This window comes from Pelophylax lessonae, assembly GCF_965119305.1.
Source record: "Pelophylax lessonae genome assembly, chromosome: 4".
NCBI classification, from domain to species: Eukaryota; Metazoa; Chordata; class Amphibia; order Anura; family Ranidae; genus Pelophylax; species Pelophylax lessonae.
Genome location: NC_138771.1, coordinates 204,790,004 through 204,804,077, shown reverse-complemented (window position 1 = coordinate 204,804,077; position 14,074 = coordinate 204,790,004). Strand labels below are relative to the sequence as shown.

The window sequence follows — 14,074 nt, the reverse complement described above, 5'->3', positions numbered from 1 at the left end:
TTGAATAGAACATTTCCAGGAAGTAATTCATAATATTTCAAGTGCAATGTATACATATGGCAAAAGCTACAAAATGTCCTTAGGCTAAAAAGCTCAGTATAAGTTGTGTACCTTTCCAACTAAATTCAAGGGAACCTATACTGAGAAACATAACTTATTACTGAACGCAGTTGTGAACTTTTATTGCTTCTTCTTTTTATAATTGTTACATAGCTGCATTCTATGAGATTATGCAACCTGCATAGTGAGGCCTAAGACTAAGACTGTTTATTTTAGGTTTCAAGACTTTTCTGTCTCATCGATACTATGAAGGGACAGTGTCTTTCCAGCCAGCAAAGTGGGCAGTAGGATCCCCAAGGGATAAAGTCTGTTGCACAACTGGGTAAGTTGCTTTATTTATTGAGAAACATATCTACTCCATTTTTTATATTTTTTTTCATTTACAAGAACAGAGTAGAGATCTTTGCTTATGCAATTTCTAAAATGCCATACGTGGTCATCAGAGTGTAAAGAAATTGTTCCATCACTTAGGTTTGTATTTGTTTTATTCTTCTAGGTGCTACATTTGCAGGCAAAGTAGCAAGCAGCTAAAGGAGCAGCAGAGAGCAGAGACCTGTGGGTTACAACACAATGGTGAGTTTATGTTAATTTAAAGATAATTGAGAACTCTCACTGTGGCTAAAATTATCCCTGTGCTTGGATAAATATCTGTTCTACAGTCCAAGGCTAGGGATATCTTGTCCAGGGTCAAATAAACAAAACAAATTCAGCAGGGCTAAATGTTATGTTGATTGAGATCAATTCATTCTTCTCTCTTTTTATGCATTCTATATCTAACACAATTGTGTTTTATATAACCAGTATTTAAGAAAATGCACACATTACATATTGGTATTAAAATATGGATTATAATAATGAACAGGAAGTTGTTCATCACTGCTTTATTTCAATGGGGGTTTCTATTCTTTATATAAATATATTACTGTGTGCCTTGAAGAATAGGTAAAATGTCTAATGTTATGAGAGTGTCAGATTTTACTGAGAATCTTTGTGGGGAATACTAGCTATGGGGAAGAAACTTATAACAGGTGTGTAACTGTATAGCCCTTCCTTTACAAGTGATACTAATACTAAACATTCAGATTTTTTTTTCTTTAAAATAACAAACATTATATACTTATTTGCCCTGTTGGTTTTGTACAGAGCAGCCCCAATCCTCCTCTCCCGCCAGTGATCCTGGCCCTACCCCCCATGGCTCGGGCCTGCTCCTTCCTCACTGGCTGTGATTGACAGCAACAGGAGCTAATGGCTCCCTTTGCTGTATCTAAGCCACTCTTTTATGAGAAAATCAGCTCTCATGCACATTGCTGGATTAAGATCAAGCTCCGGTAAGAATAAGGGGGGGGGGGGGTGCTGCAGGAGAAACAGCATGCAGAAGGTTTTTTTTTTTAGAAAACCTTCCTTCACAACCACTTTAACTTCTAACATGTTATTAAATTGATATTTAAATTAAGTTGCTGTACATCTTCCATCTGTTTTGAGCTACTAGTTGTAAATCTTTCCAACTTTGTTTTTCCTGTTATGTGTAGTCATCTTTATTGACCCCTTGCTGTGTTCAAGCCTGTTGTGGTGTTTGGCAACTTCAAGCGGTATTAAACACAAAACCAAAAATGTAATCTATTGCAGCTTAGCAATCATTTGATTTGGTGGCGGCAATAGTTTCTTTAATGGGGCTTTTTTCCCTCTATTTTCACCCAGTGATCTGTCTAGTAACACACCTCCTGTGTTAGAGTGCTCTAATTTTGAATAAATGAGCACAGGGGACATCTTTGGACAGCAACATATAAGAAAAGAAGAGGATTTGAGGTACTTTAAATGAGGCATAAGACATGTGGCTTGAAAGAAATGTTTGCATGTTTAATGTGATGAAGGAACATAACATAACACATTGCGGTTAATACATGCCTAATGTTATATATAATCACATAAATTGCGTGATAACACATTGCAGTCCTTCACTCACCTTGCTCTGTGCTCCCCTACTAATTACCAATGGGCATTGGTCTTAGTTTTCCTATATACCAGCATTTCTTACACATGGTAGTTTTAAATTACCTATTTATCTTATAGCAATGCTTGGAGTCACTTTCCTGCATCACTATCTATCATCAATGGAAATTATCTCTCTCGGGGGGTGTATTTGTGCGTTCTCTCCATGGGTCTCCTGAGATGGACTTTTTTGGCAGCCCTGGATTTGTAGTACCGCATTTTTATCAGTAACCGTTATGTAAGTATTCAAGGGAGATATTCTTTTCTCTTTCGTTCATTGACGGACACAGCTTCTGATCTTCTTAACTATTGGTTTATGCTGCTCCCTACAGGAGTAGGACACTAGGCAGAAAACAAGTCTGGTTACGCCTATAGGCAGTCCCAGTGGGTATACTCCCTCTCTGCTATAGGTTTTTTTCTGCCTAGTCAGGAGTAGTTCCTTGCTGGGATCTCTGGTCTTGGCAAGTTTTCTCTTTTTAGATAGATTTTTTGTTTTTTCTATTTTTTTTTTTTCCAGTGAGATCTATAATCACCTGCCGGACTGGACGATGGGCTGAGTAATCTAGATCCAGTGTCACCCCAGTCTGGCCAGTGCTAGGTCGGCCGCAACATAGCCTCTCCAGACGGGGGCTGGCTTATGAGTTAAACGCCTCACGAGGTCGTTTAACTCGTAAGCCAGCCCCCGTCTGGTCTTAGCTTTCCTCCTGGCTGACAGCTCCCCTGTTTTAGATGGTGAGGGGTTCTGTCTGGAGCGGTGCCTGCCTGGTTCCTGGTATGGTGAGTAGCTGTCCCCCATCTCCCATTGGAGGGTTTTTGGGGTGGATGTGGGCCCCTCAATGGGTCGGTCAGTCCCCCGAGTTCTGCTCCGTCCCATCAGGTACCCCCTTTCACCTGTTCTCCATCCTACCCCCCCTCCACTTATGCTGGGGCTGTGTGGGTGGGGGCAGGACGCTATGCTGGCGATATGGGTGGGGGGGGGTGCACCCCCGGCAACCGGATGATCGGCTCTGTGTTCGTGTGGGGGGGGGTGCTGTACATGGTGGGATCCCTCCTGGTGCTGCCATTTTGTTTTAACCTTGTGCTGCAATGCATGGTGGCCATGTTTGCATAGTCCAGCGGCCATTATTGTGGTGGTCTGCCATAGAAAACAGTGGCACCCATGTCTGTAGAGCCTTCTGGGTGGCGTTTTCGGCGGTGGGAGCCTCTCCTCATCCCCTGGTGCTAACTCCTCGATCCTTTCATTTCCTGATCACCGCGTGTGCAGTGCAGATTCTCCTGGTGGCTACGGTGCCTGATTTCTGCGGGGTTGGGAGTGTGGTGGGGTCCTCTCCCTCTCTGCTGAGGTTTTATTGGAGCTTTGTGACTGGCAACGGGGTGGTGCTGCCTGAGTGGTGGGGGGATGTCACTTAGCGGTATTTTACACTTTTTTGTGGAGTCCCCCTGGTGACTTAAGGAATCTTTGGAGCACATCTTCCCACCTGATCCCGTCTCTGGGGCTGCGGGGCTCTCCGGGTCCCACCTGATCCCTTCTCTGGGGCTGCGGGGCTATCCGGGTCCCATACATCCATCGATGCACGGATGTTGGTCCTTGAGTCCTTTGTGTCCCGGATGGAGGTGGCTTTTGGGCGACAGGGCTTGCATAAAGCATCCCCCGCCTCATCTGTCTCATCAGATCCTGAATTTGATTCGGCTGCCACGGACGTGGGTCACCCTGCTGGGTCTGTGACCACGCACCCTGAATCCTCCGATAGAAAGGATTCCTCCACTTCTGCAACTGCGCACGAAAAAGCACTGGTAGATGCACTGATTGCATCTTTGCTTGAGGCTTAAAGTTGGAGGATGTGGCTGCGACAGAGGTGCAGGTTCCCTTTGGCACTCGCAAGCCATCCAGAGCGGCAAAGGTGTTCCCTTTCCCCTCCTATTTTGGCAAAATTGTCACTAAAGAGTGGGGAAGACCAAAGCGTCCCTTTGGGGTCCCCAAGCGAGTTGCTGGGCGATACTCCTATGAGGAGTCCCTGTTTAACAAGGGGACAGATTAAACAATGCAACCATGATTCCGGTTGAAGAGTCCTCTGCCTTTAAGGACCTGGCTGACAGGAAGGCGCAGGCTGTGGCCCATAATATGTACACTGTGGCTGGTTCGCCACTGAGGCCGATGCTTACCATTGCCCTGGTGTCGCAAACTCTGACCAAATGGGCTAAGCTTTTACGCCGTGACCTGGAGGGAGAACAGCTCCCCCCTGCCTTTGCTGAGCTGGTGGACCAGCTGGTCCAGGGGCTGCAGTCTATCTGTGATGGCTCTTTGGATGCGGCTCCCCTAGTGGCTTTGCTCTCTGTTTCGGCAGTGGTCCTTCGGTGGGTCTTTTGGCTCAAATGTTGGTCTGTGGACCAGACTTCTCGCGCCTAAGACCTTTTTTTTCGTCCCTCAGGGTCGACTGACAAAGGCTCAAAGCCTTTCAGAGCCTCTTCTGGAGGATTCAAACAAACCTGGTCTGGCAAACCGAGAGCAGGCTTCTCCAGACCCATGGACACGAGTCCTTCAGCATGAAGGTGCGCCCTCAATTTTATCGGGGGTGGGGGGATGTCTTCATTGGTTTCCGGACCTGTGGACTTTCCTGGTACAAGACAAGTGGGTCCACGAGACCATACGGTCCAGCTACAAGATCGAGTTTCGTTCTTACCCTCCAGGAAGGTTCTTCCTTCCAACGCGCGACGGTCCCTGGACCACTTACAGGGTCTTTTTGGGGCGGTACAAGACCTGTTACTTCAAGGGGTGATTGTCCCGGTTCTGACTTCAGAACATTTTTAGGGGTGTTACTCAAACCTGTTTACAGTCCCCAGGAAGGAGGGCAAGGTGCGTCCAATTCTGGACCTCGAGTCGCTGAACTGCTTTGTGCGGGTGCAGAAGTTCAGAATGGAGTCCATTTGTATGACATCAAGGACACTTACCTTCACATTCCAATATGTGTCAGTCACCAGCACTTCCTCCACTTTGCCGAGGGAGAGGAGCATTTATTCGTTTGTGGCGCTACCATTTGGTCTTGCCACCGCTCCTTGGGTCTTCACAAAAGTGTCTGCCTCGGTGCTAGCGTTGTTATGCCAATAGGGGATCGCGGTATTGAGCTACCTGGATGACCTCCTTCTGCAAGCGGAGCCTCCTTCTGCTCTGCTGGAAAAACCTGGAAATCCTCAATCAAAGTTTAAGGGAGTTTAGATGAATTCTGAAGTCTGCTCTGGTTCCGTCCACAAAGCTGGACTATCTGGGTCTGACTCTGGACTCGGCCTTAGCCAGAGTGCCTCCTTCCTCTGGATAAACTCCAGAAACTGTAGGCTGCAATTCGTCTCATGCTGTCCAGCAGATGGTCATACCTCCGGACTTGTATGCGGGTGCTGGGCCTGATGGTATCTACCTTGGAGGTGGTTCCATTTGCACAGTTCCATACAAGGTCCCTGCAAGGGAGATTGTTGCCAAATGGGACAAGAATCCCCAGTCTCTGGACAATCAGATCTGGCTGAACCAGGGAACGAAAGAGTCCCTGATATGGTGGCTTCGTTCTCTGGCGCTTCAGCTGGGCAAATCCTTCCTCCCCTTTTCTTAGACAGTGGTCACCACGGATGCCAGCTTGTCTGATTGGGAATGTGTCAACCGCAAAAATTCTGCTCAGGGGATCTGGACACTGGAAGAGTCCAGATTACCGATCAATGTCTTGGAACTCTGAGCAATGAGACTGTGCCTGGAACATTGGAGGGAACACTCAGCAAATACCACTCGGGTACCACCAGTGCCACTCAATGCCACTCAGGTACCATACCAGTGTACCACGCAGCCGGTACCACTCAGCAAATACCAAGCAGGTACCACTCAGAAAATACCGCTCAGGTACCGTACTAGTGTATCACGCAGGTAACACTCAGTAAATACCACACATACAAGGGGCATACAAGTTATTTGACATATTTGATTCTTTTTTTAAAGTAAGGCAATAGTTACTTTCCCTGGTAATTAGTTACTTTTTTACTGATGTAACTCAGTTACTAACTCAGTTAGTTACTTTTTGTGAGAAGTAACTAGTAACTATAACTAATTACTTTTTTTAAGTGACACTGGCCAGCACAATGTCTTGGGCCAGCCCTGTTTGGAGTTAAATCTAAAGGAAATCTACCAACAAAAGTTGTATAGTGTGTATCCAGCTTAAGGCTGGATACACACTATACAATTTTTGTTGTTAGATTTCCTTTAGATTTACCTTCAACTGTGTAGTGCAGGGGCCTGAGTGAAAGTGTTTAGGTTTGACCTCCCTAGTATATGGTTTTGGTAAATCTACTGTAAAAGAAAAAATCTAAAGAAAATTGTATAGTGTGTATCCAGCTTAACTCTCCAGATCATCAGATGAAAATAGAATAAAAGTCTAAAAATAAAACTAAGCATTGGTAAGCTGAAATATATATATTTGCTTTTGGGGTTTATTACCACTTTTAATTACATTACTTGATGCCTTGCATGTGTGCAAAGGTAGGAAGGCAATGTTGTGTTGCTTTTTTAGGTTCTAGATATTGGATATAACACTTTCTACTGCAGAGACGCTTTAGTATGGAGAGGTTATTCAATAGGGCATTGAACAGAAAAAGACATGCACGTTATTTTAACCCATAATAACTATTAATCCTCTTCCTACATGATCGAACTCCAGTAAACTTAAAGCGGTATTAAACCCAAAACCAAAAATGTTCTTTCTCTTACGTCCCTTGACAGTCGCCGCCACCTCTAAGTCATCACTGTTGGGTATTGACTTCCGCTCCGCAGGAGTAGCTAGGCATAAAGACTTAGTCAAAAGAACAAAGGCATTTGCATATACACACCCATGGGGGCTGTCCCATCTGGTCAATACCCCCCTGCAGTGACCACTCCCAACTCAGTTTTAATCTGCCTAGCGTCAGGAGTAGTTAGGCTTCCCTGTGCTGGGGCTACAGTCTCAGCCTATCTAATCTTTTCTATTTGATTTTCTTTTGAAAATGTCAGTTTTCTCTTACTTTACTAGCTGTTTATTTTGTCAGCTTTAGTTTTAGTCGACTCTTCGGAAGAAGATGGATCATGCGGTGCTGGGATTCGGACTGACCGCCCTGGTTCTCCAGGGCAGAGGGTCAGATGGACCCCCAGCCCGCCATCGAGCTTTCAGCTATGGTTCGCCCCGGCACTATGAATGACCCATCCCTGTTCGCAGCAGGGATGCAGCCGTGAGGTGGCTACCTCACAGGACACATCTGCGATGCTGCAGTGTCATGTCCCTGGCAAACGGCACTCCCTGTCAGATGAGGACAGCGGCTTTCCGTTCATAGAGGCACCCCATGCCATCTGGTACAGTTAAGTACTTCTGTGTGGGGCCTCTGTCTGGGGTGGCAGTCCTGTGTTGCTGTGTGTCCCCCATGTCTGTACCTGTGTGACTCCCTGATGCGGTCCCTTCGGGGATCGCTTGTGCATGCGCTGCGGTGCTATATGTTTTTGGGGGTCCCCTTCCCTGTGTCACTTCGGTGTTTGTTGGGGGTACAGACTGTGTGTGTGGCGGCCGCAGCGGGGTGAATCCGCACGGTCCGCCATTTTAGGTATGGGCAGGCATGTTTGGCTTCTCTATGGGCATTCTACATGCTGTTTTTTGGCGCCATTTTGCGGTAGCCGAATGATCGTTCCGACCGCATGTCCGGCGGCCATTTTGGCGGAGCCTCCCATGCAATCCTATGGGGCAGCCATTTTCCCTGGGTCATGCAGCCTACTTTAGCAGCACTTCCTTTTCCTCTGAAGCAGGACACTCGGTGGCAACACTCTGCGGGGCTCTGCAGGTTATTGCTCTCAATATCTTTCTGTATTGTCATTTCTGGCTCAGTTTTGTTCTCTCCTGTTGGGGGGTTTTTGTCACTGTAGCTGAAGCGGTGGGCTGCGCACTCCGCGGCGCTCTTAAAGGGACAGTACTATCTTATTGCACTGTTGTTTTTTGTCACCTTGAGCAATGGATTCTCAGGACAGCAAATTCCCCCCAGCTCTGGTGGGGGTCCCCAGTTCTCCTGTGGCCCCTCTGAGACCTGATTTGGCCGCTGTAGTGGCGACCTTGGTGTCAAACATGGAAATGCTGATGGCTGAATGTGCTGCTAAAAAGAGGCCCAGATTGTCTCTCTCCTCTGATTCAGATGGTGATATGGCTGCTGCTGCTGCGAGCATGCCCTTTTCAGGGTCTCGCTCATCCTTGGACCTGCTGGGGACTGAGGGGGAGGCAGAGGTGGAAGGGGTTGAAACCTCTTCCCCGGGGTCGCCTGAAGAGCGGGCGACCATGGATGAATTAATTGTTTCTGTTAAGGAAACACTACATTTGGAGGATGAGCCCTGTCCTTCGGGCGTTGTGTCCTCATTTGGGACGCACAGGACCCGCAAGTCGGCGCAGGTTTTTCCCTGCCCACCTGAGTTTCATTACACTGTTAATGAAATGTAGCGCGCGTTAAAACGTCCATTTCTGGTACCTAGTCGGTTCAAATTGCTTTATCCTTTTGCACCGGCTACGGAATCGCGATGGTGTGTGCCTCCACAGGTAGAACACACTGAGGTCGTGTTAAACAAGGCTACCTTAGTTCCTTCTGAGGATGCCCCGGTTTTCCGGGATCCCACGGTTGGAGTCTCTAGCCCGCCATTCCTATACGGTGGCGGGCTCGTTGCTCAGACCCGTTTTCGCGTCCGTTTTGGTGGCTCAGGCGGTGGCTGATTGGACTAAGTTGCTTAGGAGCAACCTCGTGTCTGATGATGTGCCGCCTGCCTGGCTGGAAATGGTGAATCAAATCCACCAGGGAATCATGTATCTGTGTGATGCGGCCTTGAATGAGGCCCCTTTAGTAGCACGCCTCTCTAGTGTCTCGGTACTTAACCGGCGACTGATATGGCTGAAGAGCTGGTCGGCTGACCAGTCCTCGCGGAAAACAGTTGCTGATTTTCCCTATGCTGGCTCTCGCCTTTTTGGCGAGGCGTTGGATACCCTGGTAAAAGGCGTCACGGGGGGCAAGAGCACCATGCTGCCCCAGAACCCGAAGAACAAGTCCTTTCGAGGCAAGCGGGGTTCTGCGCCTAGATCCACTCAGGGGTCCTTTCGTGCCTTTCGGAACCAATCCAAGGGCAAGCCCTTCAAGGCCCAGGGCAGTCAGAAGAAGCCCTGGGTGGGTAAGCAGAAGTCCGGCAATGCAGGCTCGGCGGGTCAATCCGCCTCTGCCTGAAGGGGCGCCCTCACCCATTTCAGGGGTGGGGGGACGTTTGCGCGGTTTCCTTCCAACCTTGGCTGCTCCGGATATCGGACAGGTGGGTTCTGGAAATCGTTTGATCGGGATACAAGATCGAATTCCTTTCCCGCCCGGCGGACAGATTCTTTCCCTCAAATCTTCATTTGCCTCCGGGGCGTCTGCAGGACCTGCATCAAGCGGTGCAGGACCTTCTTGCTCAGGGGGTAATTGTCCCGATGCCTCATCGGGACAAGTTTCGGGGGTTTTATTCAAATCTGTTCACTGTGCCCAGAAAGGAGGGCAAAGTGCGTCCTATTCTGGACCTGAAAGCGCTGAACCGCTTTGTGCGTGTTCGGAAGTTCCGTATGGAGTCTCTCCGTTCGGTGGTGGCCTCCTTGAGTCCAGGAGAATTCCTGGCCTCGATAGATCTGAAAGATGCGTACCTGCACATCCCCATTTTCGAGGGTCATCTGCGGTACCTTCGTTTTGCTATCGCAGAGGACCACTACCAGTTTGTGGCGTTACCTTTCGGTCTCGCTTCGGCACCAAGGGTGTTTATCAAAGTGTTGGCGCCGGTTCTGGGCCTGCTGAGGACTCAGGGCATTGCGGTCTTGGGTTACCTGGACGATCTACTTCTGAGATCACGTGCCAGCCAGGACCTAGTGCGCGATCTGTCCACCACGGTACAGACGCTCCAGGAGTTTGGGTGGACCATCAACGTTCAGAAATCGACATGGTCTCCATTGCTTCGTCTTCCCTACCTGGGAATGATTCTGGGCTCTGCTCAGGCAAAGGTGTTCTTGCCGGAGGACAAGCTCCGGACTTTGCTGGACGAGATCAGGTCCCTCAGGGACAGCCCGTCCTCGTCACTCAGGACCTGTATGCGGGGTCTGGGGTTGATGGTTTCGGCCTTCGAGTCGATACCCTTTGCTCAGTTTCACACGCGGGCTCTCCAAGCGGAGATCCTGGACAGGTGGGACAGACTGCATCAGTCCCTGGATCTGTGTGTCTCCTTGAGTCGTCAGACCGGATTGGATCTTCTGTGGTGGCTCCAGTCCCCGTCTGTGGCAGAAGGCAAGTCCTTCCGTCCATTGGTGTGGACGGTGATTACCACGGATGCCAGCCTGTCGGGCTGGGGTGGAGTCCTGGGCAACCTGTCTGCCTAGGGCACTTTCAACACTGACCACACAGTTTTAACCTTGGTTATGACTAAGCACAAGATGTGTTTAACATGTTAACCTTCCATTCATTCCTGTGGTGACTGCATCTATCTGCATTGCAGTAAAGATGTTTCATTGTGTCTGCATCTGTCTGCATTACAATAAAGAAATTTTATTGGTATCCCATTGCAGTGTACGGCTGCCTTTTCCAAGTTTCCTTGTTTGTTGCAGTGGTGTGCCAGGTCAGCACCTGTGGGATTACCTGCTGTGGGATCTCCTCTGCCCACCTGGAGCAGTGATTTCTCTTCTGCCTTCCTGACTTAAGGAAACCAGTACAGCCATGACCTCTAAGAAGTGGTAAACTGCCAGATAAGGTTTGTTTTTGGGTTTAATACTGCTCTGAATGTGATTTGATTTCTGTAGTTCTTTGTGTTTAAAATTGTTCTTTCGATTTACTTTGTTCTCTGAATATTCCTGCATCGACATGAAAAAGTAACGGACTATTGCTTCACCAGGTGATAGGTTGCAGAGACTGTACAAAATCACTGCCATTTTTACCAGGGACAAGTGCCTGGCCATTTGGTCAATCAGTGCTACCAGTGGACAGATTACTAAGCTTTCACAGAAATTCTGCCATATTGGTGAAGAGTGATGATGATGAAGTGAAAGCTGCCATTGATTTGAATGTGTTGAACATTAGTCACCAAATTAAACTTTTGAATGCAAGGAAAGTAAAAAAAAAAAAAAACTCAGCACTGCTGTACCACATACAATAAAAAAAGACCATGAGATAGTTACATTATTTTTCATGATGGTGTCATATTATTAAATAATTGGACAACAGGTTAAAATGTTACATTTTGAATATCTAACTTTTTTTTTTTAACCTGGTACTGATATTCCATGATACTGATGCATTGAAGTATTAAAAAATAAATAAAAAAGATAGATGACCTAAGACTTAAAGTGGTTGTAAAGGCTGAAGGTTTTTTTACCTTCATGCATTCTATGTATGAAGGTAAAAAACCTTTTGTGTGCAGCATCCCCCAGCCCCCCCTAATACTTAACTGAGCTCCATCGTGATCCAGCGATGTGCACACGTGTCTCACCTCTACGGGGACTCTCCCTCCTCATTGACTGAGATCGCAGTGGGAGCCATTGGGTCCCTGCTGTGGTCAATCACAGCCAGTGAGTAGAGAAAGGGGGCGGGTCGAGCTGTGGCTCTGTGTCTGAATGGACATGCAGAGCAGCAGCTCAGAAGTATGCCTGCTTGGGTGCACCCATTGCAAGCTGCTTGCTCTGGGGCCACTCGATAGGGGGGAGGGGCCGAGAGTGCCGGTGTAACGTGAGAATTACCTACCCCGTGAGAAAAACCTACCCCTCGTCACTTCCGGCCAGGAACAGCTGAGCAGCGCAGCAGTGCGCATGCTCACAGCCCCGGACACCTAATGGAAGAGCTGAGGATCAGACTAGTGCGCATGCGCACTAGTCTGAAACTATCTCGGTGTCCGTTAAAAAAACCTACCGACGCGGCGGTAACATAAAATAGCTGTGCTGCACTATGAGTCATCTCCGCTCCTGTCCCGGTCACTTCCCTGATCTTGGCTAGTAAATATAAAAGCGGCTGGCGGCTCCGTGAGTTATCTTTTCATACAGCCGCCGCCGCTTTTATATTTAGTAGCCGAGAGCAGGGAAGTGACCGGGACAGGAGCGGAGATGACTCATAGTGTAGCACAGCTGTTTTAATGTAACTGCTCGCGTTACACACACTGCCGTGAACCGGAAGTGACGGGGGGTTTTTCTCACGGGTATGTAATTCTCACGGAACACCGGCGGGGGACCTGAGAAGGGCAGGTTCGGGGCTGCTCTGTGTAAAACCACTACACAGAGTTGGTAAGAATGACATGTATGTTATGTGTTTTTTTTTTTTTTGTTAAATAACAACCATTGTCAGCTGTTACTTAATTAACTTCTTACACGTAAGCGGTAGGATTTCAACTTTTCTATGGTAATGATATTATAACTATTGGTAGCCCTTTGCTGTAACAGATGGGTAGTAAATGATCTATTATCATCTAAAAATTCTTATTACAGCACAGGTGGAAATCACAGAAATGGCTTATCTAGTGGCAAGGACAAAATATTGGTCTGCAGCTTGTTTATTCACCTTTGTGCTGTTGTGTTATCAACTGTTGTGTAGGTTTGTAGCTGTTTATTTGAACATGCTTTACACATTATTAACCCCATCTTCTGCTGACTTTGACAAGGTTAATATGAACAAAGACTAATGGATTTATAGTATTTGGCAGGTTTGCTCTGGCTGATTTATCCAGATGTCTGAGAAACAAAAGGCAATTATGGTATTGGCAGTCATGTTGTACTGCTATATTTTGGCAAGAGTAGTGTTAGGGCTTCTTTCCTACAGTACAGCCAACCTGAAGTTTGAAGAGCCAAAATCAACACATCATAGATTCATATTTGTTGATGTTTTGTATTGGTGTGCTTCAGCAAGATTTCCTTGTATAGATTAATGGTTATTGTGTATTATAGCCCTAATTTCTCCATATCTTTTGCGTTTGTTTTTTTTACCACCTTGTTTGCTTTTTTTGTTTTGTTTGTGGAAACCTTGTATGTGTGTGTGTTAAGGCAGACTGTAACTTCTATCCACTGCATGTCATTGTAATGTATACAGTATTGAGTTACATGCTATAAGAATGTGCAAGGCTCATTGGAAGTAGGACTATTAAAGATTGTGAGTTAACTCACAATGATGTGACAATTACACAATTAACTCACAATTAACGATGTGATGCCTTCTATGTTTGATACCATTACTTGGCATATACTTTGGTTCTGAGTAAACCTAGCTTATGTATCTGCAGGTGAGATTTTCGGAGGGTATGACAGCAGGTGGTATATGCAAAAGAGGAAGGTAGAAGGTTTGACGGGTCAGTATGTGCAGGAGAGGAGCACAGAGGGTATGATGGGGCAGCATGTAAAGGAGTGAAAAAACAACAAAGTATAGCCTCCAGCTCTCCCTGTTTCTGTGTCCTCAAAGGAAAGTAATCTGGGAGTCCCTAGTCATAACACAAATTACCTAAGAATATAAAAATACTAGTTATGGACTCAACCAGACATGGAAAGGGTTTGTATATACAACAATCTTGATGGCCAATGCACTGCATTAATTCACTTTGTTGTACACAAATATATTTTAAAAATGATTTATGAAAAACTTTCACTGGTACTACAAGCAGATGACCAAGAAGCTAAACTGTTGAAACAATGTATCCATATGAGGATCCTACATTGATGGATTGAATACAACACCTGCAGTGTCCGTAAAGTAAAATGTAGTTTCATGAACTTTGAACCCCCGTTCAATACAGAGGTAGAGGATAAAAGTCACCATAGATGCATGAGAATATTGTAGTGTGGTTTAGAGGAGTGCCCACTGAATGAAGGGAAAAAGACATCCAGATGTTGAACCATCTCCCTCGCACGCTATAGTAAGATAATAGTCTATTGAACAGTGTAGCTTACTCACACACGTTGATGGTAACAGCGAATAAGCAATAGCGTGACTCGGGGGAGGGTTGCGAGTTCATTTAAAC

At 46.8% G+C, this 14,074-nt stretch overlaps 1 protein-coding gene across 2 annotated transcripts in view; it reads left to right on the top strand.

The window, feature by feature from the left end:
• The window catches only part of CERK (ceramide kinase), a 187,678-nt gene that overhangs the window by 147,787 nt on the left and 25,817 nt on the right, over positions 1–14,074 (top strand). For both annotated transcript variants that reach the window (XM_082254763.1, XM_082254762.1), the window contains 2 exons: positions 277–382; positions 557–633. In XM_082254763.1, the coding sequence (XP_082110889.1) occupies positions 277–382; positions 557–633 (183 nt within the window). The remainder of the gene's footprint in view (positions 1–276; positions 383–556; positions 634–14,074) is intronic.